This window comes from Vicugna pacos, chromosome 10 (genome assembly GCF_048564905.1).
Source record: "Vicugna pacos chromosome 10, VicPac4, whole genome shotgun sequence".
Lineage (NCBI taxonomy): Eukaryota > Metazoa > Chordata > Mammalia > Artiodactyla > Camelidae > Vicugna > Vicugna pacos.
Genome location: NC_132996.1, coordinates 66366380 through 66393920, shown reverse-complemented (window position 1 = coordinate 66393920; position 27541 = coordinate 66366380). Strand labels below are relative to the sequence as shown.

Sequence of the window (27541 nt, the reverse complement as noted above, 5' to 3'; positions counted from 1 at the left end):
TTGAAGGAATAGACTTTATTAATCTAGCTCTCAAACACCAGAGGCTAAAATTCAGCTGAATTATAACAACCTATTTACAGAGTGCTGTCAGCAAACCAGGCGGGGCTGGGCCTGGTTCTTCCCCAAACACCCACCAAGCTTGGCCTCCCAATGGGCCCGGGCCACTTTCCACCTGCAGCACACACAACACATTTATATACACGTGACCAAACCCTCCGCAACAGAACACCAGGCAGGAGGCCACCAGACCAACAGAGACACGGACAGACAGACACAGACAAAGGCCAAGACAGCCGAGAGGCCCCGCGGGCCTGCCTCAGTGCTTCTTCAGGCTGTAGGCCAGGCCGCCGGGGACCCTGGGGCCCTGCAGGGGCGGTGAGTTCCAGACGGCGGAGCTGGTGCGCTTATGGTAGCGGGGCTTGCTTTTCTTGAAGATGTCCTCCAAGTCCAGTGGGAGGATGGTTCCAAAGACCTCTAGAAGGTTCGGGGGGTTGTAGTACTGGTGGATGATGGCCTGGCTGAGCTGGGTGCCTGCAAGGGAACGTGAAGCCCAGGTCAACCACCTCGAGGCAGGCCCTTTATCTGTGCCATCTTACAACCATGAGATGTGCCCAAAGGCACACAGTAGTGACTTGCAGAGCCAGGGTTTGAAGACACGTCTAGCTCCAGAAAGAACTTAAGCGTATGACAACATCCTCAAGTCCTTGACTGGCTACTTATCTCATCAGCAGCACAGCCCCACGGTGCCTGGTGCAGGCTGAGGCCACGGGTGGTTCAGAGACCCCAGCGAGGCTGAGGAGGACCCTGGGGTATGTCCAGCGCTTGCCCTGCACCAGGCCTTCTGCCCACTGACTCACTGCATCTTCAGTAACCCTTCTCAGTTGGGTGGTCTGAGAACCCCCATTTCACAGATGGTAAAACTGAGAAAGAGTAAGTACGATGGCGAAAGTCAACTACAGTTAGCCTGGCTCCTCGGCCAGGCTGACCCCTGCCTGCTGCCACCAATGCGAGGACTCGGTAGGAAGGAGACGAAGTCAGATTCTGTACTCTAGGGTTCAGATGAGATGAAACTCACAAAGCAATCTGTCTTCTGTGGAGTGCTGATCCCCTATGGGGTTCTGGGCTCTTCTTCCGGGGAGGGAGACCGCAGCCTGCCCTGACCCCAGCTCACTCAGCTCCTTGTAAGGCACCCACTGTAGGCCTGGCTGCACTCCACTCCTGGCAGACCTTGCACCCAGGCCTGAGATGGCACCTTTACACTTACCCCCACTACTGTTAAAACGCTGCGGCCTGGAAACTCTGGGTCTAGTTCTGCTATCGAGCCCCCACTCCCACCTCCAACTCCTCCCCCAGCTAGTGAGAACCCATGCTCCTGCTCCTCGTGTGTCGCCGAAACCCCACTATCAGTTAGCTCTCTTCCCACCCCAGGCTGCATGTTTGGGTCCATCTGGCCTGCTGGGCAGGACTCTGAGGGGGCGGCCAGAGCCCAAGGCAGAACACCCAGCACCGTGCTGGCCCGTGGCCATCCACGATCTAACACATCTGTCAAGAATGAAGGCGCCCAACATCACAGATCTGGTCCTCAGACGAGCCCACTGGCCACAGGGTGCCTACCCCTCCCTAGGCACATCTCAAGGCCCGATGCAGACTTGTCAGCCAATGACTCAAGCTGCCAGCCCACAGGCACAACAGGCTCCTGACACCTGCAGCCGCCGAGCCACCCCATTCAGGGCCCTCAGAGTCACAAGTGGAGACCTGGCTCTCCTGGGGAGCTCCGGGCCCTGCTCACCTCTGGCCCAGTTGGGGATGGGCTTGCGGGGATGGGCCTCGTCATCAGTGGAGTCATCGCTGTTCAGATCCATCCCGTAGTTATCCGGGTTGATCTTGGGTGGGGCCCGGTGCCCCTGTGGAGTCATCTGATATGAGGTACAAGCTGGAGACTGGAAAAGATGAACACAGTCGTCAGCTGCCCGCCCCACATGCCTGCGTCTCCTGGCACTGGGGTGCACGGGGGCTCTGGCCGCCTCCCCTCATTTCCCAGGAAAAATGAAAAGGTTCAAGGGTTGCTCTCTAACGTAAAAAAACCACATCACATATACAACTCTGTGTCTTCCTTTTTCACATGAACGTATGTTGTGAACATTCTTTCAACTTGGTGTGTCAGTGTGCGTCCTCTGAACGGCTGCTGGGTGCTCCACTGGGAACACCACAATTTGTAAGTGAACCATCTGGTTCAGCTAATTTCCAAGTTTTCAACATCTTAAACTATGCTGCGATGAAAACCCTTCCTCATACACATCTTGTTTGTAATGGCATTAAACTGGAAATAGCCTAAATGCTCATCAATAGGGGCTGGTTAAAGAAATTCTGGTACAGCTAACTGGAACACAGCCATCAAAAGAGATTTACAAGTGGTGAAATAGGCAGATGTCCACAACACACTAAATGAAAGGGAAAACAAGGGAGAAAAAATAATCGAGGTGCCAAATGGTCTGTGCTATGGACTAAGTGTATTCCCCGCAAATTCCTATGTAAAATCCTAACCCCTAACGTGATGATATTTGGAAACGGGGCCTTTGGGAGGTACTTAGATCATGAGGGATCTATGCTCACGGGACTAGTGCCCTTAGGGAAGAGCCCCCAGAGAGCATCCTCTCCCCTTCGGCCATGTGAGGACACAGCAAGAAGGCGGCAGTCTACGGACCAGGAGGAGGGCCCCCACCAGACACTGAATCTACCAGCACCCTGACTCCGGACTTCCCAGCCTCCAGAACTGGGAAGAAATGCATGTCTATCATTTAAACCACCCAGTCTGTGGCGGCACAAACAGACTAAGACAGTTATAGCTTGTACCCATTTAAAACCATGTGTATGTGTGTGCGAGAGAGAGTACGTGTGTATATAAAACGTTCATATGTGTAAAAATATAGGAAGATAAGCACCATACTTAGTTTCCCTTTGAAGGTAACTTTCTTTTACTTTTTGCTCTTTTATAAAGTATAGTTTCTTTTTTTTTTTAAACAACAAATTCTACTTTTGAATAAAGAAAATACATATCAAAAATAGTAAAAACATTCTGTATAGTACAGGGAAATAAATTCAATACCTTGTAATAACCTTTAATGAAAAAGAATATGAAAATGAATATATGTATGTACATACATGACTGGGACATTACGCTCTGCACCGGAAATGGACACACTGTAACTGACTGTACTTCAATTAAAAAAAAAAAGCAAAACAATTGGGCCGACTATGTCCTTTCTCTTTCTTAGGATCCTAATACATACAGCCTGTGCCTCCAGCTACAGGGACAAGAATAATCAGGGCCGCAGGCCCCTTTCTACCCTGGTGCCCAGGCCTCACCTGCACGTCCATGGTCACGTTCAGGCTCTTGCTGGCCGCCGCGGCCTCTTTGGCTTTCTTCTCCTGCTCCTCCTGCAGCCGCTGCTCGGCCAGGCGCTGCTGCTCCTCCTGGGATCCAGCAGCCCGCGGGTGTTAGAGGTAGTGTGGGTGCTCTCCCTTCCCCCGACACCAACCCCACGCAGCAAGGCAGCTCCTGCCCCAGAGCCACCGGACCAGCCCTCCCCGGCCCAGAGCTCAGCAGACCCCGGGGGAGCCACGGGCCCGGGTCCGCTTTACCTTTTTCTTCTTCTCCTCTAGTTCCCTCTGCAGCCGCTCCTTCTGCAGCCGCAGGGCCTTCTCCCTCTCCTGCAGTTCCCTGAGGACCGAGCAAGAGCCTGTCAGGGTGGGGAGCCAAGCCCTGGCCCCGTTCCCATCCCTGCCTGGGAAGCCAGGCGTGGCGGCACACGCAGGGGGAGATGGAATGGCAGGAAGGGCATGCCAGCTAAGAGCCCACAGCTGTGCTTATGCCCAAGGGGTGCACACCCAGGGGTGTGGGGAGCGCTCAGCTTTGAGGTCCACTAAATCTGGCCCCCATTCATCCATACAACTTAGGTCTCCAAGACTCAGTCTTGTCTGCTGCACAGTGGGGATCATGACATCTTTCGTCCAGAGTTGCCATGAGAATGAAATGAGGTCGTCCTCACCATTGGCATGACCTGCAGGATAGCACCCAGCGCCAAGCCTGACAAGACGCAGGGAGGGGCTGACTGAACAACCACCTCCACTTACTAGCTCCTGACCCTGAGCGAGTCACGGAGCCTCTCTGAACCTGCTTCCCGGTCTGGGAGGCAGCGTTGATAGTGCCCACACCACAGGTGCCTTCTTGTAGGATTAGACAAGGAAATGTGTGGAAAGCATGTAGCTCGGTATCTGCTAAAGCTGCCAACTATTATGACCATCACACCATCGCCCCTCGAAGTCCCTTGTGCTGCCCGATGCACATCTACTTCTAAAACCACATCAGCTGCCACCCTCTGTCCCTCTCCCAGACTCCTATCTCTGACTGCCCACAGGACCAGGGACCCCTTCGTGCCAATCAACAAGCACCAGGAGATGGCCTCGACGTGGTCAGCCCTCTGGCTGCGACCCACCCCTGCAACTTCTCCAGTGGGCCGGCCGCCACCCACAAAGACGGACATGGCAAAAAGTGCTGCCTGGTGTTCCCCAGGAGGTGGAGGCCGGAGGGAGGCAGCTGCTGGGCTTGGGCCCAGTTCCGCCTGCGTATCTACATGTGGGCAGAGTTCTCTACATCTACACATGGGCGCAAGATCCCATGTATCTCCTGGCCAGTGGTGACCGTGGCTTATCCTTCCCGGCATCCCCAAGACCCAGCACAAAATGGCACAGGGTCAGCCCTGGATAAACGCTTGTAGAACTAAATGTGGAATTCTTGCCTACTGCAGAGACCATTGCCTCTGAGGGGGTTCATGTGCCACAATTCCCAGCGGGGGGCAGTTCCCTGCAACGAACCACCGCATGTAGTGGACTCTCCCACTCACATGCCCACAGTGGCTGCTGAGAAAAGCTGGCTCGTCCTCCAACCACTTTTATGTCAGTTGAGAAAAAATGAACCCGCGGGGTCGGCTCAGCCAGTTGGAGGCAGAACCAAGACAAAATCCCAAATGACCCTGCCCATTACTCCTTGAATGAATCTCCAATAGCCCACGCACCATCTTCAGGAGGTCTGCCTGGTTTGCAGTCAGGAGAAAAAAAGCCTGTCCTTCTATTCCAAATCCCCAAATGAAGGTGGGCGCTGCATCAAGGCGACGGCTACATCAGTCTCTCTTCCACACACACACACAGGACAGCTGATGAGACGGCATCCGTATGGTCACCCTGGGGGCGGGCCCACCAGCCTGGCCTGCGGGACTCCCTCACCTCTCGGCCTGGAGCCGCTCCTGCTCCCTCCTCCGCTCCTGCTCTGCCAGCTGCCGCTCCTGCTCCCTTCTCCGCTCCTGCTCGCGCTGCTCCGCCAGCTGCCTCTCCTGCTCACGCTGCTCCGCCAGCCTCTTGGCCTCGGCCGCCTTCCGCAGCCTCTCCTGCTCCTCCTCTTTCCTCTTCTGCACCAGCTCCTGGTGTCGCCGCTCCTCCTCCTCCTGTGAACGGAGAGCAGGGTCAGGGCCTGCAGGCCAGGCCTGGGCTGGAGAGGCAAGAGAGGGTCTGGGAGGGAGGGAGGAGCAGCTGGCCAGAGGGCCCACCCCCTCCCAGCAGCCAGGCTCCTCTAGCACTGAGAATGGCAGGGGCTGACCCCGCGGACACCCCACATGAAGCTGCATCCCTGAGGATCACCGAGACCGGCCTGAATGGCATCTTGTGACAACTTCTTTTGCTGCAGCAGCAGACTTAGTAGTTAAGGGTACAGACTAGAGCCAGACTCGGGAGCTGGGTGACAATGGGCAAGTCACAGAAACCCTCTGATCTAGGTTTTATCCTCTTTAATAAAATGTGAACAGTAACACCCACAACCTGTGAGGCTGCTGAGTTTATACACACAGCACATCAGAACAGCGCCTGGCACGTAGTAAACACTCAGTAACTTTTAGTCATTAGTATTTCAATCCCCTAATGACAGATTTGTGCTCCCTAGAGTCATCAGACTGACAGTTCCCAGGCAGAGTTAGGCCCGTAATCTTACCAGCAAAACATTTAATCCTCACAACTTTATCAAGTAGATACCACTACTACTTGAAGGAACCAAGGGAACAGAGAGGTCAAGGAGCCCACCCAGGGTCACACAGCTAATAAATGGCAGAACTGAGATTGGAAGTCTGGCTTCAGAGTCCATGCACTTAACCCTCAAACTGCTGCTTCCAAAGAAAACACGAGGCAGGTTACTGCCACCATCCCCATCTCCACAGACTTTGTTGAACCGTCTTCCAAGCAGGAAGCAACGGGATCCACCAGGATTAACCCAACAGGGTGGGTGTGCCCAGCAGTCCTCGGGGCACTGAGGCACTGCCGCCCTTCCCGGCTCTTCCCTGACGCCGGAGCCGAGCACTCGCACCTGTTGCAGCCACCTGAGCCTCCGCGCCTCCTCCTCCTGCTTCCTGCGCGCCTCCACCTCCTCCATCTTCTTGGCCGCCGCCTTTTTCTTGGCCTTCTCCTCAGCCAGCCGCTCCTCCTTGGCCTGCGAAGCCCACCCACAGATGCGCACTGGAGCAGCTCTCCTCACTCAGCCTCCAGCCCTCTGCGTGACAGACGCTCCCTACCCCTGCGGACCTGGCTGGTCCTCCAGAGCCCAGGGGAGGGTCACCTGGGAGCCTGACCACCCGGGAGCGCAGGGCTGTGCTCAGGCTAGACTCCAGGGCCCATGGATGGGTAGGAGGAGGGTACAGGGCATCAAACCCGTAACATCCTGCCGGGTCCCCTCCTAACCCTCGGAATATCAGGTCTGCCCACTCAGGGCCGCGCCCGCAGCCGGCGGCCCACACCTTCTCCGTCTTCTCGTCGATCTGAGCGAACTTCTGCTCGATCTGCTTCTTCTTCTCCTCCTTCATCTGCTCCACGCGCTCCCGGGCCTGCAGCACCTTGCGCAGGCGCTCCTCACGCTTCCTGCGGGCACAGGGCGGTCACGGGGGTCCGCCGTGGCGGGGCAGGCGGGTGCGCGCGGGCCGGGCACTTACAGCTTCACCTCCTCCAGCCGCCGCCGTTTGTCCTCCTCCACCTTCTGCCTGCGGAGCTGCTCGGCCTCTTCCTTCCGCCGCAGGTTCTCTAGGCGCTGCCGCTCCTTCTCCTGGGGGTGGGCAGGAGGGGGTGTGAGCCAGGACGGCCCCCAAAGGCTGCCCAGCGGCCCCCACGGCCCCCGCCCATAGGCAGCAGCATCAGACTGCGTCTGACCAGCAGAGTCGCCTCTAACAGGCTTCCATTCCCACCAGGATGGAGGCCTGGGGCTTCAATCTCTCCTCCGGGGTGGGGGGTAGGTGGGCAAAGGCCTCCCCAGGGCCCAGAGTCATGAGTGCCCTCAACTGAGCCCTGCTAAGTCATGGGCAGCATAAAAATTAGCTTCAAAACTTGATGTATGCTCTGATTATAACTATGTAAAATGCGTGGTTGAAAAAAGTATGAGATTGGGAAAGGACAGAAAAGCAGCTCTGAAAGTTAGCGTTAATGTTTTATTAAGGGGGTGGTGGGTACACATGTTAGTTTATTATTATTATGCTTTATAACTTTTATACTATGAGTGTACACACACACACAGATACTCTTTTGTGGTGTGTATCAACTATTTCCTAATAGTTGAAAAAATGAAAGAAAATATTGCCAAATGCTAACAGGTTACTATATAGGCTGCTGAGGTAGATTAGAGATGGTATTTTTTCCTTTATTTTCCAAACGTCCTGCGATACAGCTAAATAAGAATTTCAAAAACAACTTTATAAAAGTAACTAGTTGGTTCAGCAGATCGATGCTGGGACCTCCCTCCTCCGCAGGCCCAGGAAGCCCCAGGGGCACAATCATAGCTGTGGGCAGTATGGGGTGAGGGGTGCTCCATGCCCTCCCTGGCCAAGGACAAGACTGGTGCTTTGCTCCTAATGGTCAGGGGATGAAGGTGGAGACTGGGGTCCCCTCCCCTCAACCTGGCTCCCATCAGACTCCCACCTCTGGCTCAGCCACCCACGGCCCCCACCTCTCCCTGCACTAATTACTGTCCATTTCTCCTTGGCCGCTGATCTTGACTGCAGATTTCCCACCTGGAAGGTAAAACCATCCTAAAGATGGAGAGAAGTGGTCCAGTTATAGGTAAAATGGAGTAGACAGTCCCCTGTCTCTCACTAGATGTGGCTATAAAACCTAACGGAATACATGGAGCAGCTATTTGAGGTCTCTAACAAGGAAACAGCAGCAGGCAGACTGGGGAAGGAGACCAAACTCTGAAGCATCACTGAACCAGCAACGAGATGACCACCTTTTTTTTTTTTTTTTCCAAACCTCCAGCCCAAACTCAGTGAGGCCTGAAACCCCAAAGAGGTCACTGGGGCGCAGACAGAAAGAATTCCAGGAAAAACTCTAGTTCTGACTCAAACCCCTGTCCTCCTGCCCTCTTTCTCCCTTCTCATGTCCCTGTCCACAAACAATCCTGGGGCAATGGGGACAGCAGTTCCTGGAAACTACAGAGTCAAAACTCGGGGAGGAGAACCTTCCACACCACATAATGGAGCTGTGACCCCCAAAGGCTGGGAAGCACTGCTGCTTTTCTTCCTGTCTCCCGGCCAGGGGGCCCTGGACATGCTCAGGGAAGCACACAGCAGAGCAGAGTAACTAAGCCCTCAGCTTCCTGGCTGGAGGACAGAAAGGGGGAGCCCCAGAGAAGCGGAAAGGACTGGATAGATTGAGAAAATGATACCAAAAGGCTTTTATGAACTCCCGGGAGCAGCTCCAAACTGCAGATGCTTGGATCTGACCCAAACTATCATACCTAAAACTTTGAGAACTAAACCCACAGGCTACCCGCCAGATCCCAGACTGACTGCTGACTGGCACACTCAGGATAGATCCAAATTGCACTGCAAAGGCTTTGAAATCTGAACCAACATTGGAACCACAGGCCACAGAAAGCAGGTTGGAACCACAGCTGGAACTAGTGGGTTGCTGCTGAAGCAAACCATCAACATTCTCCATAAGGTTTAAACAAGACCCAAAGTCTCCTAACATCATATTCCAAATGTCCTGTTTACAATCCGAAATTACTCAGCGTACAAAGAACCAGGGAAATCTCAACTCCTATGGGAAAAAACAATCAACAGGCACCAATGCCAAGATGATGGATGATGGAATTATAGACAAAGACCTTATAGTAGTTATGACAAAAATGCTTCAACAAGTAATCATAAGCATTCTTAAGACAAATAAAAAAATGAAGTCTCAGCAAGTAGAAGATCTAAAGAACCAAATGGAAATTTTAGAACTAAAAATACAATAACTGAAATAAGAAATTCAGTGGATGGGGCCAATAGCAGAATGGAGAAAACTTAAAGATAAATAAATCAATAAAATGTATCCAATCTAAACAGAGTGAAAAGATACTAATGAAACATTAACAGAGCCTGAGGGAAATATGAGATGACAACATGAAATGCTGAGGGGAGTGGACTGAAGAAATAATGGCTGAAAATACCCCTAATTTGCTGAAAGACATAAATCTACAGAATCAAGAAGGTCATCAAAACCCAAACAGGATAAACCCAACAAAACCCATGTCCAGCCAAAAAAGAATCAAACTGCTAAAAAAGTAATACAAAGGGAAAAAAAAAATCTCAAAAGCAGCCATCAGAAAAAAGGTCACATTATCTACTGAGGAGCAATGATTTGAATAACTGGAGATTTCTCATCAGAAAGTACAAAGGCCAGATGGAAGTGGCACGTTTTAAAACTGATAAAGGAAAGAATTGTTAATCCAGAACTCTACCTACATTCAGTGGGAAAATCCTCCAGAAATGAAGTAAAATAAACTTTCTCGAATAAAGGAAAACTAGAGAATCTATTGCCAGTAAACTTGTTCTCAAAGAATTGCTAAAGGAAGTTCTTCAGGCAGAAGAGAAGTGATACCAGAAGGAAACATACACATCAGGAATGAAGAGCAACAGAAACGACAATGTTCTGGGGAAATATCAACAGACTTCTTTTCCTCTTGAGTTCTTCTGTTTGACAGTTGAAAGCAAAAATTACTCTGATGGGGTCATGGATGTAGAGATGCAACATGTGAGACAAGGATAACATACAGTGGGGAGTCAAGGCGCCTATAGGTAGTCAAGTTTCTATATGCCAACTGAACTGATACTTTATCAATTCTAAAGCGGTTGTGAGAGTTAAGCATGTAATGCCTCAGAATAACCACTAAAAAAACCCTCAAAATGATACAGCCCAAGTCACAAGAGACAAGTTAAGATGGAATACTGAAAGATAATCAAGTGACCCTCAAAAAACGGCAAGAAAGGGGAAACAGAAGAAAAAAACTAAAGGGAACAGCCGACGATAATAAAACAGCGGACTTAAATCCAGACATACCACTAAACAGATCAAATAAAAGACACTGTTAGAACAGATTTTTAAAAGAGAAGAAAAACAAAACCTACCCTGACTCAATTATAGGCAGTCTACAAGAAACTCACTTCAAGAGCAATGATTTAGGTGAGTTCAAAAGCATTATGCTGAGTGAGGGGAGCCAATCTCAGGAGGTCACCTGTTGTATGCTATGATTCCATTCACATGACATTCTCAGAAAGAAAAAGCTACGGTTGTGGAGAACAGGGGCTGGGGTGATGGGGCTGCTCCACACCCCAACTGTGGTAGTGGTTACATAAACCTACACTTTCACAAGGTGTAGCTTTCACTACTATATGGTAATTTTTAACATAAATTTTACTGTATAATTTTTTAATATAAAAGTTTTTCAAAGATGCAAAGAAAGGTGGAAGCAAAGAGAGATGACCATGAGTCATAGAAACCAAGCTGGGTGCGGGAAGGGTCTGGAGGAGGATGCTGGCCTTTGAGGGGCAGGTGGCCTTTGGCAGGCCCTTCTCTCTCCAACCACCAGGCCCAGGGAAACCCAGCAAGAGGCTGCACCGTCTGCTGGCCCGGGAGGAATGCACCTCGGAAACAAAGGCCACATGGCACCCAGAGAGCTCACCACCCTCCCTTCCCCACCCAAAACTGGCCAGATTCCTGCTTTCAGCGGGGCTCAGCAAAACAGGTTTCTGTCCTAAAGCTTAAGTGCTAGAATCTCCCAGCCCAGGTCAGGAAATGTACTCTGCTGCACTGTGGATTTTACAGAAGGAAACAAGGGTCACTCATATCATAGAACCCGTGCTTCCTCTCTGCCCCGACCCTGGGAGGTGGGCTGCAGAGGGTGGGAGGAAACCAAAAGCTTGTACAGCCCTTTCTGCCTCCAGGGGCCTCAACTGAGCAGTCTCCCTGCCATTTACCCAACAACCACTTGATGCCAAGCCCCATGCTGGGTGCTTGATCCACATGACTCTCTGGTTCATCCAATCTCCCTGAATGGACCTGTCTCCACATCTTGTACCCAAGGAAACTTAGGCTCAAAAAAGTTAGCATATCAGTCCAAGGCTCCAGCGACCTGCCTGGGAGCGCTGGTCTCCTAAGGACTGTCCCACCCACCAGATGCCCTGGGCAGGGACCTGGGCCCCCCAGAGCAGGAAATGGCAGCTTCCTAGACTTCTCCATCATCCCCATGAGCCCCGCGAGGCTCCAATCAGTCTGGGAGGGACACAGGTAGTTCTTCGTGGGGGGAACCAAGTCCAAGTCTGGTTCACTAAAACAGGTGCATAAGGACCACATGGCCTGCTTGCTGGCATGCTGGACAGCACACCATCACCCTGTCCACCCAAAGGGGACCAGCTTTCTCGCAGGAGAAGCAAGTTCAGGCCCCACCTGCCTGTCTAGCTGCTGGGAAGTCCCTCGACCTGCCAAGCCCACACAGTGCTGCTGAGGCCCTGAGGCCCTCAGCTGGAGGCAGAAGCCCTTGCAATAGGAGGCCCTTCAAAGCACCAGTGGGAACTAAAGGACTCAGGGGGCTGCAGCCTTGTAGCTCTTCAGGAGACCTCGGGAGCCAGGGCCGTGGACCAAGCAGGCCCCAGCTCCCCGTGGCTCCCTATGCATGGCTGGTGGTCCAGCTCAGCTCTAAGGTATCTGAGAAGAGAACAGCTTCCATGGCCTCCTTTCCAGAGGATGCTGCTGATGGTTCCAGGGTCACCCAGCTGACCAGACCCCCTTTTTTTCCCCACTGCCCTGTCCCTCAAGGCAATAGCCCAGGTCTGTGACCCAGTACATCTCAGTGGCTCAGGATCAGAGATGCCTTGTCTGTTCTCTTCACAGTCCCAGACCCTGAGGGGAGCCCGGTGCTGGGGAGGAGGGTGGGAGGTGGCTGTGGGCAACAGTGTGAGATGTGGTCCTGGTGAACCGCAGCAGCTCACACCCACTCTACTTCCTCCTGCCTCGGGGAGGCTCCAAGACTCATCCTCCCAGGAGCAGAGTCGAGGGCAGGCTCTGTGGAGGAAGGACGCCAGCTCTGGAGGGCCAGCCAGCCAACACCTCTGGTTCACCCCCCACCTTCCACCCCCCTTACCACTCCTGCTTATGAAATGTTAGTGCTTCTACAGCTGCTGGAGTTTTGCAAGGACAGGGCTACAGTGGGTAAGTGCGAGGTGGAGCTAGGTTACAAGGACAGGAAAAGGCTTTACTTACAACAAAGCTGCACTGTGGAGGGGAGGAAACAAGGAAAAGGCGAGAGTTAATGCCACATAGGGGGCATCCTGGAAAGCAGGTGGCCCTCCTGGTTACGCCAGTGAGTCCGCTTGGGGTCTGCACCCTCTCACCAGTGGCACCCCCCCATCTCACCCAGCCCTCCCCACCAAGTCAGTGTCCGCTCACCTTAACTACTCAGGCTGCTGGGAGGGAATAGGGGTGGTGTGTGGGGATGGGTGGTCACATGGTGGCCAACCAAGCCAGTCCTGCAACTTCCCAGCCCAGGGCCCCCAGGTCACTCTGAGCAGCCAGAGCCTCTGGGCTACAGTGCAGAACCCAAGAAGTGAGGACAGTCCCTAAATGTCAAGGCAGCCCATGGCCACAGAGGCTTGAGCTGGTCCTTGAGCACAGGCAGGTCACACCTGCCTTGGCCCAGACCCACACTGCTCCCAGCAGCCTCAGGACAGACTGGAGCCTTCAGCCACACCACCCCGGTTCTAACAAAGCCCGGGCACGGCTCCCTCACCTTGGGGTCCATGCGCAGGGGAGTGTTGCGCTTAATGAAGGATTTCATGATGCTGCTGTGGGGGGTCGAGGTCGGGGTCATGAGCATTTGGTTCCTCTGCACCGTGTGCAGGAAGGTCCGGAGGGGCCGCACCACCTGCAGACGAGGACCCAGGTCAAGACGCGTGGGCGAGGCCGGGGCACCAAGGGAGGGCAGGTGCCCACTCACCTTGCTGGAGGGACAGGGTGGGGAAGGGGTCTTGCTCCTGGGGGGCTGCAGCTCCTCATCCTCCAGCTGCTGCTCCTCGTCCAGCTCACTCACCGCCTGCTTGTAGCTGCGCTTCCTCCTGCCGAGGCACAGCCACAGCGGTGTCACGGGGCCAGCCTTGGCATCCTCCCCGCACCCCGGCCACACCCCGTAAGAGGTTACCCCTGTAAACAGAACCAGGCCCGGCCCTCAGGACTCCAGACTGGAAGACACTGCAGAGGTGGGGTCTCCCTGACCGATCCTCTGCTGCTCAATCAGAGGAAGGGAAGGGACCAATCCAAGGTCACATGGCAGGATGACACAGAAGGATGGGGCCTGGGATCTGGTCGCCCACTCTCAGGACAGGCTCGTCCCACAGCATCAAGCTGCCTCCTTCATTAAGTCAGAACACCAGGCCCCACCTCAGCCAAAAGGCAATGCAGGCCCCTGACCACATGCCCACCCTCCCTGAGCAAGGACTCAGGTTTATGTCCCTCTGGGCCTCTCAAAATAAGTCACCTACATGCCCCTCCCCAGATGCAAACCTGACACTCTGGGGTGGCTCCTTGGGGCCATCTGCTTGGTCAGTCCTGGCCTCTGTGGAGAGAGCAGTTTCAGTGAGGCAGCAGTGGGGCACGGAGTGGGCAGGGCAGGACTCTCCCTGGCAGACCCCAGGGTGGCCAGGAGCAGAAGCATCAGCTTAGTGACAACTGGCCCTGACAAATCCGTGGATGTGCGGAGCCAGGTCCCCAGCCCCCAGCCCCCTCACCCCCAAGCCTGGCCTCTGGGAGGAGAACAGCAGGGCAGTCTCATCGACGTGGTCCTAACACATCCCACCCACCTCTCACACTGAGAGCCGGGGGTGCCTTTCAGGAAGGAAGCTGCAAGTTCTAACAGACCCCTTGAATGGTTTCAAAATCCCACTCCTCCTGGCCCTTTCAGCTGGGGCTGGCACAGGGTGGTGGGAGGTGAGGAACGGGCGGCTCCTGATAGGGTCAGCATGTGGGGTGCGGCCCAGGACGTTTTGTTCCACTGCTGGGAGAAAGCGCGGTCTCTCCCCTGGCCCTGCTGCTCTTACTCCAAAGGGTCCTGGCAGCCCCTCTGGGAGCTCTGGGGCTGGCTTGGCCATTGTCCCCAGCCTTATCAGGAGGCTGGAGGAGCTGTGTTCAAGATCTCATAGCGACAGTGCTCTTCCCACCAGGGAGATGCGGGCCAGGCCCCAGACCCCACAGTTCTCCTGCCTGGTTCAGACAGGAGACCCACAAAGGTGAGAAATGAGCCAGCCGCAGAGGTAAAACACGAGGCCAGGTTCACACCTGCTCCCGGATGGAGTGAGGCTCAAGGCCTCACCCTGGCATGTTGACGGTGAATGCCCCAATTCAGGGGCCTCCCCCAGCTTCCTGCACTGACCAGCCAGCCACAGCCACTCATGTGACCCTCAGCAGCAGCTCCAGCCAAAAGGAAAGACATGAAACCTCAGCAGCAGCTCCAGCCAAAAGGAAAGACATGAAACCTGCAGGCTCAAAGAAGATCTGTGCACACTGGGTCTCATTTACCTTCGGCCTATCCCAGAGAGCTGGGCTTCCCTCTTTCTCGAGAGAAAGTCAGGCTGAGGCTGCCAAGGCCCGCAGGGCCCCGGGTGTGTGCACCAGCAGGTCAGAGACTCACCCTGCTGCCCTTCAGACGGCGTTCCCGGGCCACCAGCTGCCGGCTGCGGGCCGGGCGTGCAGATGGTGATCTTGGTGGCACTGCGGAGCTGCAAGGTACTGCCGTCGTTCTGGGGGACCTAAGGGAAGAACCAAGGCTTGGGGTCTGCACCTGGGACTCAAAGGCCTCAAGCCCGCCCCTCCCTGGCCTGTCTGCCTTACCTCCGGCTCAGCCGCTGCCTTAGTCTCAGCCTCCTCGCCGGGCTCCTCGGCCTTGGGGCTGCAAGGGGAGCAGGGGGGCACTATGGGATCCGCCCAGCCCAGGCCCCCCCACAAGAGCCAAATGTTAGATGCCCGGGCCCGGGCCACGAACCCACAGCGCCTGGCAGGATGAGAGGACAGGCAGCCAGGGCCAGTGGCTCCGTGGTGCGTCTGCTGCCTGGGCAGACGAGGGGCATCTGCTTCTGAATTTGTCTTCACTTATATCCCATCAGGGCCTTGATTTCGAGACATCAGACTTTTCCCAGCTCCGCCACAACCCCTTGGGCCTGGGTGAGCCACGTCTCTTTTGAGGGCTGTTTTCTATGCACTGTGGGGCCAGCAAAGCCAGCAGGTCTGCCCAGTCACCCTGTCCCTCCTCCCAAGCAGGACCATCTGTTCCAAAGAAGGGGGCGGGGATAGTGTGGAATAGCATTAGTGATGGCAGGAGGTGGCCTCCAGGAAGAGGAGTTCTGGCCCAAAGTAGTGCAGGGGTACAGTCCTGTAGTGGCAGCACACCCAACACCCATGCCACACCACCCTTAATTTGAACTGGACCTCATGGCTGCACTGGCTCATCCACAGGCCTTTGGATTTGACGATGTACGGAGCCCAGGCCCCAGGGTAAGGCTCGGAGGGGTCAAGGCCAGGCCAAGGCTGACAAGCAATGTTGACAAGCAATGTAGAAGACCTGACACCCACGTCACTGGCTGCCCGGAAAGACTGGGGCAGGGGCAGTGGGCAGGGCAGCCGCAGTGGGCAGCCCAGGGGCAGTCCCTACAGAGAGGCAAAGCTCAGGCACGGGAAATGCCACCACCAGTGGGACTTACCCGGAAAGGGCCCTCAGTGTCCCAGAACTGAACTCACCTGACTTTCTGGGGCACCTCAACATTCAGGAGCCTTTCCAGGTAACTGTGGCCTGATGGGAAAACAAAGGAAAAGATGTCCTCAGAATCAGCCAGGTGCTTCTCCAGGAGGTCCAGGGAATCAGGCTCGGGTGGGGCCTTGGCCACTACTCACTGAAGCCAGACTTTCCACCCACAGACCTCTCCCTGCACTAGACACAGATTCCTCCAACGTACAGGCCCCTCCCTTCACTAGATACAGACTCGCCACACATACCTGCAGGCCCCTCCCTTCACTAGACACAGACACCCCCGCTGCAGACCTCTCTTCACTAGACATAGAACCCCTCCTCCACTTACAGGCCCCTCCCTTCACCAGACAGACCCCTCCCCCTACCTGTAGGCCCCTCCCTCCCTTCACTAGACACAGACCCTCCCCACCTGCAGACCCCTCCCTTCTCTGGGTGCCATGCCCTACGGTGCCCTGAGCACCTGCCCCCGGCACTCCCTCAACTCCTAGTGCCCTCCGTGGAGCTGTTGGCTTGACGTCTCCCGCTACTCCCTAGCTCCCTAGTTACAGGCCCGTCTGAGAACACATCTTGGCTCCTTCACTGGGCTGGGAGTATCTAGGGAAGAGGGACAATGTCCAGCTCTGGGCCTCCAACTCCCAGCACAGGTAGACACATTCATTCAGCATATATATGTCAAGGGCCTACAGTGTACCAGGCCCTGGGGACCCAGGGAGAGCAATTTGGTCTGGATAATCATCAGATAACCCTATAACCGACATGTGACATGTGCCATGGCAGAAAAAGCAGAGGATATGAAAAGCCTCTGATGGGGAGCCAAGTGGGTCTGGAGGCTGGGCAGTGGAGGATGAGAAGGTTGCCAAGGGGGAGGAGGGTGGAGAATGTCTGGGCTGGTGGTTCTCAAAGTGTACTCTCGGGCACCTGGAAGTCAAGTGCCCAAGACCCTGCCGGGGGACCCACGCGGTCCTCACGCTTTTCACCATTAACACCCAAATGCTATTCTCCCTTTTCACGGTGCTGAGATTTGCCCGGATGGCACGAAAGCAATGGGAGGTGAACTGTAAGGCCGGAGCGCCAAACAAGGTGTGGAACCAAAGTGCACCCCACACTCGGGACGGAACTGTCCAGTTTCACTTAAGAATGTCCTTGGTGAGGGACTGAACACTATTCATTTTATTCAGTCTAAACTCTAGTGCGTGCCTCTCTGCCATTCTGTGTGATAACACAGGAAGTGTGCGAAATGTCCATGGGTTGCATAACCAAGTCCCTGAAAAGCACAGGGGTCTGAGGACTCGGCTGAACTGGCCCCTTGTTTTCGCGGAAGGCTGTTTTTAAGTCAAACAACGGACAAACTGGCTAACCAAGCTTGGGCATCTGGCAGACATTTTCTTAAAAATGAACAACGTGAGTCTGTCACAAAACAAAACACCAAACAGTGTTTGTTGCCAAGAATAAGAAATTGAGCCCAAAGAAAAGCCAAAAATAGAACTTTGGAAAATGTGTATCCACCACCGTGAACTTCACAGCTTCCTGATACCTAGATGTTTCTGATGAGACCAGAAAACAAACGTGCTCCTTTAAAAAACATACATATAATGAAGCATGTCGGCATCTGGAAAATGTGCGTGACTCTGTATTTGTGAGAACACACAAGTTACATGAAAAAGAAAGAATATGCACAATTATCTAGAAAAGCTTTTAAAGTGCTCTTCCCTTTCCCCACTACATTTCTGTGTGAGGCCAGATTTTCCTCACAGCCTTTAACCCAAAGAACACAATGCTGCAGATTGAATGCAGAACCCAGCTGTCTTCCCTGAAGCCATACACGAATGGGATCTGCAAAATGTAGAATGCCAGTCTCCTCACTGCATTTTTGTTCAGAAAAAGTTTTTTCTTAAAAAAATAAAAAAGCCTGACCTTAAGAGGTAATAGACTTGAAGTATTAAATAACATTTTAAATACTAAAACAGCAATATTACTATTTAAAATTTTTAATAATATTAAGAATTTTTTGATTCTTCATTTTCTAATACAGTAACTATCAATAGATAGGATGCTCATAACCAAAAGCTCTTTGGGGGTCCTTGATCATTTTGAAGTCTGGAAGCAGGGGCTGAGGCCAAAAGTTGAGAGGTGCTGGTCTAGGCAGAACAGCATCTGCAAAGGCCATGGGGCAGGAAGGAGGAGGCTTAGCAGGGCACAGAAGGAAGCTGGCTCCAGCCATCTGAGCCCCCTGCAGCCCCGGAGCGTGGCCAGAGGGAAGACCGAGAGGCACCCAGAGTCTAAAGGAAAGAGGGGAGGCAGGCAGCAGACCGAGGCGGGAAGCCAGGACCTTCCTGGGCTGAGGCAGGCTTAGGGGATTGGGAGGGACCAGTACAGGGCCAGGTGCTCCCACCTGAGGGGTCTGTAGCCAGGAGACCCCCTCGCCTCCCCTGCCTCCCAGCCCAGCCCAGTGCTCACTGATGAGGGGGCAGAGAGTGAAGACGCCCCCGTGACAGCACAACTATTCCACCACACAAAGACTTCTCTGGAATGTTAAGTGCCATCTGCATGCCATTCAGGCCTTGGAAAAGCTCTGGTGGCAGGGAGAGGGCCTAGAGAGGGACCGGGGGCTGCTCCCCAGTGCAGACGTGGCCTGGGCACCCAGGAGGAGCCTGGCCTGTCCAGCAGGGCCCTCTGAGAACCCTGAAGCAGCGGCCCTGGCCCCCCGCCTCCCCACTTCAGAGCCCACCTGTCCATCAACGGCTGCAGCCACACTTCTTGGCCCAGTGGCTGGCTGGCCAACTGTGCACCCTGCCGGGAGTGTGGAGGATTAATGCCTCCACCCAGCAGCCCCTCGCCCCAGTGCCTCCCACTGGCTCCAGAGGCTTCCTGGGGACCCCAGGCCCGTTACTAGCTCCTCCGCACCCCCTCACCCCGTCTCACTTCCCTGCTTCCCCTGCTGCAGGTACTTCCTCCCCCCCAGTAGTATCAAGTTACCCTCAAACCCTTACATCAAGGGCTACTTCTGGGGGAACCCAAACTAAGACTCCGCCTCTGAGTTGCCCTAACCAGGGCGTCAGGAAGGCCTCCAGGAAGCCCTGTCTCCCCTCGCTGCTCCACACCCTTGCAGCGCCCCCTGTAGGGCCAGCTGGGCCACAACTCCTCTGAGCTTCAGGGATACTGGCAGTCCTGTTTGTTTTGTTTTTAGATTGACTGAGCTGTATCACATCCAAGCACTAGGCTGGCTCCTCTACCTACATTCAAGGCAGGTGTTATTACCATTTAACAGTTGGGGAAACTGAGGTTCGGAGAAGGGTGTGCCCCAGGTCACCCAGGCTCTGTGACTCCAGGGCTTAACCACTGCGTTTTACTGTCTTCTTTCCACAGGCTTGGGTCAAATGCAAATCAAATCAGAAGCACACCAAGTACAGGAGGCAGGGGCAGGAGCAAACGGAATGGCTTAAGAGCTACGAACCCAGATGTCTGATCCAGAAGCACGAAAGGGTCTCGAGAGCATCTCTCCCACCCTCCCTCTAGAGTTCCAGGCTTCCCTGCCTCCTCGGACCCCTGCCCAGGATCAGACTCAGGCCAGAGGAGATCTCCAAGGCAGGTCAGAACCACTGTGGCCCTTCTGGGAATCCAAGAATGGACAGTGTGCCCGACCGCATGTCTGCATGGATCCCAGATTGGGTGCCCCTGAGCCCCGTGTCCCGGAGCAAGCCCCTCCCCAGGCGGGAAAGAAACCCGGCCAGGGGAGGTGCCCTCACCTGCCTGGTGGGCTGGCCCTGCCCTGTGGCTTTCCACCACCATGCCTCCTCAGCAAACGCCTGCCATCCCATGCCAGAAAGCAGGAAACGTGGGGCTCAAATCCCAGCTTCCCACGGTACAGACCTCCTTAAGCTTCAGTTTCATTAATGTAAAACCTGGCCTGGCCTCTCCACCAATCCCACTGCTCAGCATCCTCTGGCTGGACCCTTACAGCCTCTTTCTTGGTTTCCCCGCCTTGTTCCCTCCCCTCTTCTGTGGGGCCGTTTTTCACAGTGCTGGAACCTTCCAACAACCATCAAGGGGCCACAGCCCCCACGTCAGTGGGGTCAAGTCCAAGCCCCTTGTGTGGCTCATAAGCCCCAGATATCCCATCACTTGCCGTCTCAGGCCTCAGGGTCTCCATACAAGCTGTTCCTTCTGCCAGGATACCTTTCCTTATGTTTTTTCCCACCTGGCAATAGCCCAGACAGCCCTCGAAACCCTCCCAGCTCAGACCCTTTCTCCTCCATGCGACAGCCCTGACTCCTCTGTGGCTCATGACACCTGCTCCCACTGGGACAATGATCCCTGGAGCTGGGATCAGATGATGATAAAAACAGCTAACAGTACAGAGCCCTGTGGCAGGCAGTGTTCTAAGCACCTACGGGGGTTAACAAAGAAAACGGCACAGCGACCCTCAGAGGTGATACTATTATTACCCAGCTGACAGGTGAGGAGCCAAAGCCCATGAAGGAACTCCTGGAACCTGCCCCGTCACAGGGCAGGGGAAGGGCCGAGCTGGCACTCAGACCCAGCTATCTGTCCCTCCCAGAACATGCTGCTGTGATGGAAACACACATCTCTTTGCCTCAGTCTCTCCAGACCAAACCATTATGCTAACAGGCCCACAATGTGGGGAATCTAAGTGAGCCTCTGCGGGAGGGAAGGGGAACACGCCAGCCCTGGGGAAAAGGCCCACGTTTGAGCTCAGCATGGTATAAACCACAGGCACAATGTCCCCGATGGCCCTGGACCTCAGAGTCCACATTTTAAAGCAAGAACGTTAGCCTAGATCTGCACCGTCCAGCATGGTAGCCACTGGCTACGGGTGGCAATTTAAACCTGAACTAAGTAAGATGTAATAATACTAAAAATTCAGTTTCTCGGTCAAACTGGCCACATTTTGAGGGCGCAACCATCACATGTGGCTAACTAGTGGCTACCGTATAGGACGGCACAGATCTGGAACATTCACATCATCCCAGGAAGTTGTGTGGACAGCTTCTTGCCAGGCGGTTCCCCAGAGCCCTTCCAGCTGAGCAGGCATGAAGGATCACCCCCCCACACCCTTGCCCACTACTGAACCCCAGACTCACAGATGATGCGGCCGGAGGCGGCCGGCTCTTTGGCGGCCTTCTTGGTGATCCTTCTGCTTGATCTTCGGACGGTGCTCTTCTCTTTGGCCATCATGGAGTATTTCTGGGCCAGTGAGAGCTGAGGGCCCGGGGAGGACGGGGCAATCAAGCTGCGCCGCACTGACCGCCGGTCCCCCCGGTAGCCCGTGGGCGTGGAGAAGTTACCCGGCAGGATGGGAGCCAGCACGCGCTCCCGCCACGGGGAGGCCGGAGAGCTAGGCGAGTCCTGTGGGCCTGGGGAGGCCGCTGCAATCCTGAGCTTGGAGGCGGACCTCCCTGCTCCGAACCCTCGGCCCTTGGAGTCCTGGGGTGTGGTCATCAGGGAGCTCACGGTGACAGACTCCAGTCTCTCAGCCTCTGTCTTCTTAGGTGTTGAGTCCTTATCTGAGGTCAAGGTGATCTGGGAGGCGGGAGCTGTGGCCGGAGGCGGGGTTGGGCCCGGACCCTGGGCAGACTGGAGCTGGCCAAGGTGCTGCTCGGCACTCTGGCGCTCGCTGACACCAATCTCCACCAGGGGCACCAGCTGGCTCTGAGCCAGGCTATTCTCAGGCTTCTCGGTCAGCACCGTGGGGGACTCAGGGATGGGCGAAGGAGCGGTCAACGCTGCAGAGGCCGCTGCGGCTGCAGCCGCGGCACGGGTCACCCGCCTCAGGACAGAACCGTTCTCCCCTACCACTGTGGCCAGCTTCTCCGCCTTGTCCTTGCTACGGACGTGCCGGGAGCTCAGCTGGCTGCTCCGAGTCCTTCTGCGGGACAACCTGCCGGAGAAGGCAGAGCAGAAGCTGAGACAACACAGTAGGGCAGGGAGTACACCAAAATTCCAGCTGGAACCACTAGCCTCCCTAGAAGCTGCCAGCTCAAGTGGAACCTGAAGTGGAGGGCTTGGAGGTCAAAGCCAGGGGTGCTAGCCTGGGGTCTGCTACCTCTACCCAGAGACCCCGGCTGCTCGTCTCTGAGCCTCAGTCTCCCTACTTGTAAACTGGGATAACATCAGTTCTCACAGAACTGCTAGGAAGATTAAATTCATATAAACCTCCCACTGACTGAGGGCACACGGTGCCAAGCACCCAGCTGGAGACTTGTCACTTAACCCACAGGACAGCCTTAAGAGGCAGGAACCATTATTTTCACTATAGATTTGTGAAAACTGAGGGACAGGGAGGTGGAAAACTGGCCTAAGGACATACAGATGTTAAGGGGCAGAGCTGGCGTATGTGCCCAGGAGTGCCTGGCCCCAAGACCCACTCTCTACCCCTGGTATTCTGCAGCCTAGGGTCATTACTGTGGCAATTATAAATAGCACAGCAACAGTGGGTTAGGGAACAGCTCCCGGTCTACATCTCTGGTCACTCTCCTCCAAGCAGAATGTCGGATTCTCTTTCTTCTTCCATCTCTAGAAATCCATCCCATCCTCCAAGGCCCAGATCAAACACCACCCTTATCCCCACCAGGCAAGCTTTGGACTCCACCGCCTCGGGTCATGCTTCATCTACCCTCAGCCCAGTGCACATGGTACCCACTTCTCCTGCTCCCAGCTAACACCTGCCAATCAAACTCTCCCTGTGGGCTCCAAGCCTCTAGACCCCACCTGCCCAGCTGACACTCCCCTGGCTGGTGATAGCCTCTGGCCCCTGCTACCTTTTCCGGATGGGGTCTCTGTTTTCATCCTGAACATAAGAAATCCGTCTCTTCTTCCGACGGTTCTTCTGAGAAGGCGTTTTGGGCATCAGCTCGGGCTCTTTGCTGAATTCTCTGTTTGATACAAAGAGAGTGATGTTCAAGGCTGCCTGGAAACCACTGCCCACCCCCTAAGCCCCCCACCCAGCCTGGCCCCCTCATCTTTCCTGGCAGTGACAGGTCAAGCTGGGGTGACCGGCACCAAGTGAGCTCTCCAAGGCCACGTGCGAGTCACTGCCAGGCATCCCCATCCTTCAAGGCACAGCCCAACACCTCTCCTTCCTCTTCCCATCACCCAGCCTCCAGCAGACGGGCCCACAAGAGGAACCCCTGGCAGCCTGTCTGTCTTGCTTATCCCCAAGGCCGCAGCAGCCAGGCGGCCCACGCCCGTACTTAGTGAACATGCGCTCAGCCTCCTCCTCTATCTCCCCCAGCCACACCAAGTCCTTATTGTCCACGTTGCAGACAAACTCCATGAGCTTCTGGTCACATAGCTCCAGCAGGTGAATGGGCCCTGGGGCTGTCGTCCCCATGGTGGCTGTGCCTGGAGAAAGCGGAGACAAGAGGAATGGGGGCTTGGGGCTGGGGGCTAGAATCTTCACGGTTCTCAAACGCCTCCCCCTCCCCACTCACAGCATGCTGTCCCCGTAATTTCACACTGCCCAGCCTATTCTGTGATCAGTGGCCCTCCTTACAAATGGCCTTCTTTGGAGCTTAAAATGACAGGGCACTTCCTTCCTGGATCCAGGAGAAACTGTGGCCACCACAGGACCCCTCTACCTGCCCAAACACAGGCCAGCTCTTACCCTCCTACTGGGCTCTCCTCTTACTACCTACAGGTGAGTGAGGGGCAAATACACAGTCACCTCAAGTTACACGTGACCTGACCCCAGGCATCAGGCCAAAGAACACTAAATCCAACTGCCTCTTCAAGAGGCCAGTGAATGGAAGCAGTTCCATGTTTCAAAGGAGTGGGAAAGGAAGTGGGGTCCAGAGACAGGCTCTTCTCTAAGCAGCCCCACAACCCTCTCCCCTGAGCTGAAATGCCCCCGAAAACTGATGAGGGAGCATGAGGTAAGCAGATAAGCAATGTCTTGTTTTTAAGAAAACTTGTTTAGACAGATCAGGCAGGGGAAAATACAAAATCAGTTTTCTCTTAATTTCTTAAAAAGCTAAGGTATCCTCCTGAAGTCTCAGTTATAAAATCATCGCCAAAGCCCCAGGCAAGGAAGAAGTGTTCTATTACCGTCATAGCAGGGGCTCAATAAATATCCTGACTGGGGGAATGAATGAAAGAACAAATGAATGGGTGACGGTCGTAAGCCATAATAACAAACTGCATGTTTCAGGCCTTGGCAGTGACCCATCACCTGGATCTACACCTTCAAAACCAAGAACCATGCACAGCTCAGCCTCACACCTAAGAGGAAAGCTCCCGGAAGGAGGGGCTAAGTCACTGACCCCTTATAGAGCTTAATACCAGGTTCCGTTGCAGTCTCATAGGACTGCCTGGGGCCGATTTCCAGGGCACACGAGCCTTTGTTCCTCGAGCAAGCTCTGCCCTCTATCTGGAACCTCCTGTTTCCTATCTTGTACAGTTCACTCCTCATCACTCGGATCTCAGCAACTCAGGGAGGACCTGGCCACCAGCCACAATCCTATCCATCAATTTCAGTTCTCCAGGTGGCACCTGGGTAACTGTGTATCTGTTTGCTTACTGCATGTCTCTGTCCACTAAACACTTGTTCCCTGAAGGCAAGCCCTTGTCTGTCTTGCTCGCAGCTGAAAGCCCAGCATCCCAAACAGTGCCTGGCATGAAAGGAATACCTGTTAAATGAGTCAATCCATCTAGCAACTCTACACCTAGAAACATCCTACAGGTACACCCCCCTACTCCACCCCCACTGGACACCAAATGAGCTCATTCTACACAGGTTAGGGCATGCCATACTCATCCAAAGCCCTACTTCAAGATGCCAAGGGCAGCACTAATCAGGGCAGGGCCAATCAGGCAGGATCGCAGAGGCTTTGGACAGAGACAGCTCTGCAGCGCAGGCACAGCCTCTCCGCTGCCATCCCTCTGGCTCCTCTCAGGTCCTCTGTCCCAGATCTCAGCCCTGGCGAAGTGCAGGAAGCCAGGAAAGAGAAAACTGTTTAAGGAGGCTTTTTTTTTTTTTTAAGTTGGAGGCCAGGAAAGAGAAAACTGTTGGATGCCAGGAAAGAGAACTAACTGTTTAAGGAGGCATTTTTTTTTAAAAAGTATTTGTTCAAAATGGCAAAGTGGGTGAGAGCTTCTTTCACAAAGTGCAGGATGGTGTTTGGGTTTTTTCCGTGAGGAAGTTTGGTTTCAGCAGCCTCAGCGTGGGTATTTCAAAAGGGTCACTGTCATTTGATCAGAGGTGACCCTGAGAAAGAAGGGATCAGTGTAAGAATGAGGGTCCTGGGAAGAGCAGCAAAAATCTCTTCAGCCCATGAAAGAACTGGTGTAGAAACCTAGAGCACTCTGTACCCCACCAAGCGCAAAGGGGGCTCATCTTCCTCTCCCAGAACTTCTTTCACATAATACACCAGACTAGATGCCCCACCGTCCTCCTTCGCAATATCTGTTCCTTTGAGGGTGCAGGAAGTGGGGCACCTAACCCTCTGCCACTCCTCAACGAAAGAGGGTCCTAATAAATAGCTGCTTTCTTTAACGAGTCCTACTCCACGCTCGGGAGGAGCACCATCTCGTTAAATTCTCACCACAACCTCATGAAGTCCTTTGTGCAGATGAGGAAATTGAGGCAAAGAGAAGTTAAGCCAAAGTCACTCTGCAAGTCAGGGGCGGGGCCTGGATTTAAACTGCGCTCTTTGCCGCCTACTCCATTTCAGCCTCGTAAAGGCAGGCGCCAAGGTCTGGCTCTGGGCTCCCCATAGCGGCTGACAGCGAACGTGCCTGGGAGTGACAAGATCGGAGACAACAGTGGCCTCCGGAAATGGTTAGTTTAAAACGTTTCTCAGCTGATAGGGAGACGTTGAGCGAGGGCTAACTGTACAAAAATGCCATCTGGCATAATCTCGTCACACAACCTGGTCGGTGCGGCTTCCTGCGCGTCCAGGTCAACAAAACGCCTCTCAGGCACAAAAGAAGGTAGTAGGTATCGGGAGGGGGAGGGAAGGGGTTATTCTCTCGGATGGAGGGTGGGGGGTCATCTCAGGCCCCAGAACCAAGGCAGGTCACCTCGTCACTTGGAAGAGGTGGTCCGTCCATCCCCAGGCCGCAACGGCGGATGGGGGGGTCACGCCCCCGGTCTGGGGTTGGCCGGAGGGGTAACTAATCGCTAACTACTCCCCACCCCCACCAGCCGCCCGCGCGCACTCACTCGACTGCGCCGCGTCTCCTAAGTGCTGCTCCGATCCACGTCCGGCGGCCTTCCCAGCACAAATCCCAGCCCGCCCAAGTCCCATCCAGGGCTCACTGCGGCAGGGAAGCAACGGGGCGGTGCAGCGCGGGCCAGACCTACGATTTTCAAAACTGAAGGCTCCACCAATCCCCGGCAAGTTTGTCTCGGGGGCTGCAGAAACCTAGGCCAATCAAGTAAAAGGAAGCGCCAGTCTGGCCACCTATTGGCTATGTGGATTGGCAGTCTGCGGGACTAAGAGGAGGGGAAAGGAAGCGTTGAAACTTTAACCCGTAGAGCTTCCGGGAGCGGCCGCGCGCGGCCTAGAGAGGAAGTCGCCCGCGGTGGGGGATGCGCGCGCAGGGCCTGGCACGCCGGGACTACAAGTCCCAGAGCGCACTGCGAGTGTCCCACGGAGCGTGGGGTGTGCGTGTGGCCTTTAGTCCTGGACCTGGAAGTCTATGCTCGACCTGTCGGGGAAGGGGGTCTTCCGCTTTGCCATTTCTTCATCCAAGTACGGAATGACATCCTTACGACTTCTGCCACTTTTGAGAAATAAAAAGAAAACGCTTTATAAGTCGCATTGGAGTTTGTATTTATGTAGAGCCTGCTGTCATCTCTTGGGCGACAGCAACTTGGGCCCCTTATACTGGCCCCAAGTGTTTGGAGCTGTGTTTGTCAACTGGGGCGATTTTGCACCACTACCCCCCAATTTGGCGAGGTATAAATAGATTTTGGTTGTTTGGGCTAGGGGGTGCTTTTGGCATCTAATTGGTTATGCCGCTAAATACCCTACAGCGCACAGACCAGCCTCTCACTGGCAAGAAATTATCTATCCCAAAATTTCAGTATCGCTGCTGTTGAGAAACTGGTTTACACAGTCACTTTACTGTGTGAGTCAGGGCTGCCATCTCCTATAAAATAAGACAGTAAAATCTTTAAGAGTCGTTTGTATACCCATGCTCGTTGCAGCATTATTTATAATAGCCAAGAGGTGAAAGCAACATACATGTCCAGTTGATGAGTGAGTAAAGAAAATGTGGTATATACATACAGTGGAATATCATTCAACCTTTTAAAAAGAAAGAAACCCTGTCAACTGCTACAACATTGATGAACCCTGAGAACACTATCCTAAGTGAAATAAGCCAGTCACAAAAAGTCAAATCCTGCATGATTCCACTTTAATGAGGTATCTAAAG

At 54.3% G+C, this 27541-nt stretch overlaps 1 protein-coding gene across 3 annotated transcripts; it reads right to left on the bottom strand.

The window, feature by feature from the left end:
- INCENP (inner centromere protein) lies at nt 1-26799 on the bottom strand. Of its 3 annotated transcripts, none has more exons than XM_072970103.1 (18): nt 26322-26799; nt 23353-23503; nt 22921-23034; nt 21244-22040; nt 16132-16183; nt 15229-15286; nt 15029-15146; nt 13906-13957; nt 13343-13460; nt 13136-13270; nt 7029-7138; nt 6837-6957; nt 6410-6532; nt 5284-5501; nt 3643-3721; nt 3367-3474; nt 1790-1940; nt 1-531 (listed from the first exon to the last, which is right to left on the bottom strand). In XM_072970103.1, the coding sequence occupies exons 1-18, from the start codon at nt 26404-26406 to the stop codon at nt 317-319; spliced, it is 2805 nt and encodes a 934-aa protein (XP_072826204.1). In that variant the 5' UTR covers nt 26407-26799; the 3' UTR covers nt 1-316. The 3 variants fall into 3 exon arrangements, with proteins under 3 accessions (XP_072826204.1, XP_072826206.1, XP_072826205.1); XM_072970105.1 differs by lacking the exon at nt 26322-26799 and adding an exon at nt 26180-26247; XM_072970104.1 differs by lacking the exon at nt 26322-26799 and adding an exon at nt 24678-24808.
- Between the last annotated feature and the right edge of the window lie 742 nt (nt 26800-27541).

What these genes read in the sequence shown, in the direction of transcription:
- INCENP (XM_072970103.1), bottom strand. Translation starts at nt 26,406, where the DNA reads ATGGGACTTGGGCGGGCTGGGATTTGTGCTGGGAAGGCCGCCGGACGT. An exon ending in GAGGTGCCCCAGAAAGTCAG is followed by an intron (nt 15,287 to 16,131) that starts GTGAGTTCAGTT and finishes CTCCCCTTGCAG; the next exon opens with CCCCAAGGCCGAGGAGCCCG. An exon ending in GAGCGGCTCCAGGCCGAGAG is followed by an intron (nt 3,722 to 5,283) that starts GTGAGGGAGTCC and finishes CTCGGTCCTCAG; the next exon opens with GGAACTGCAGGAGAGGGAGA.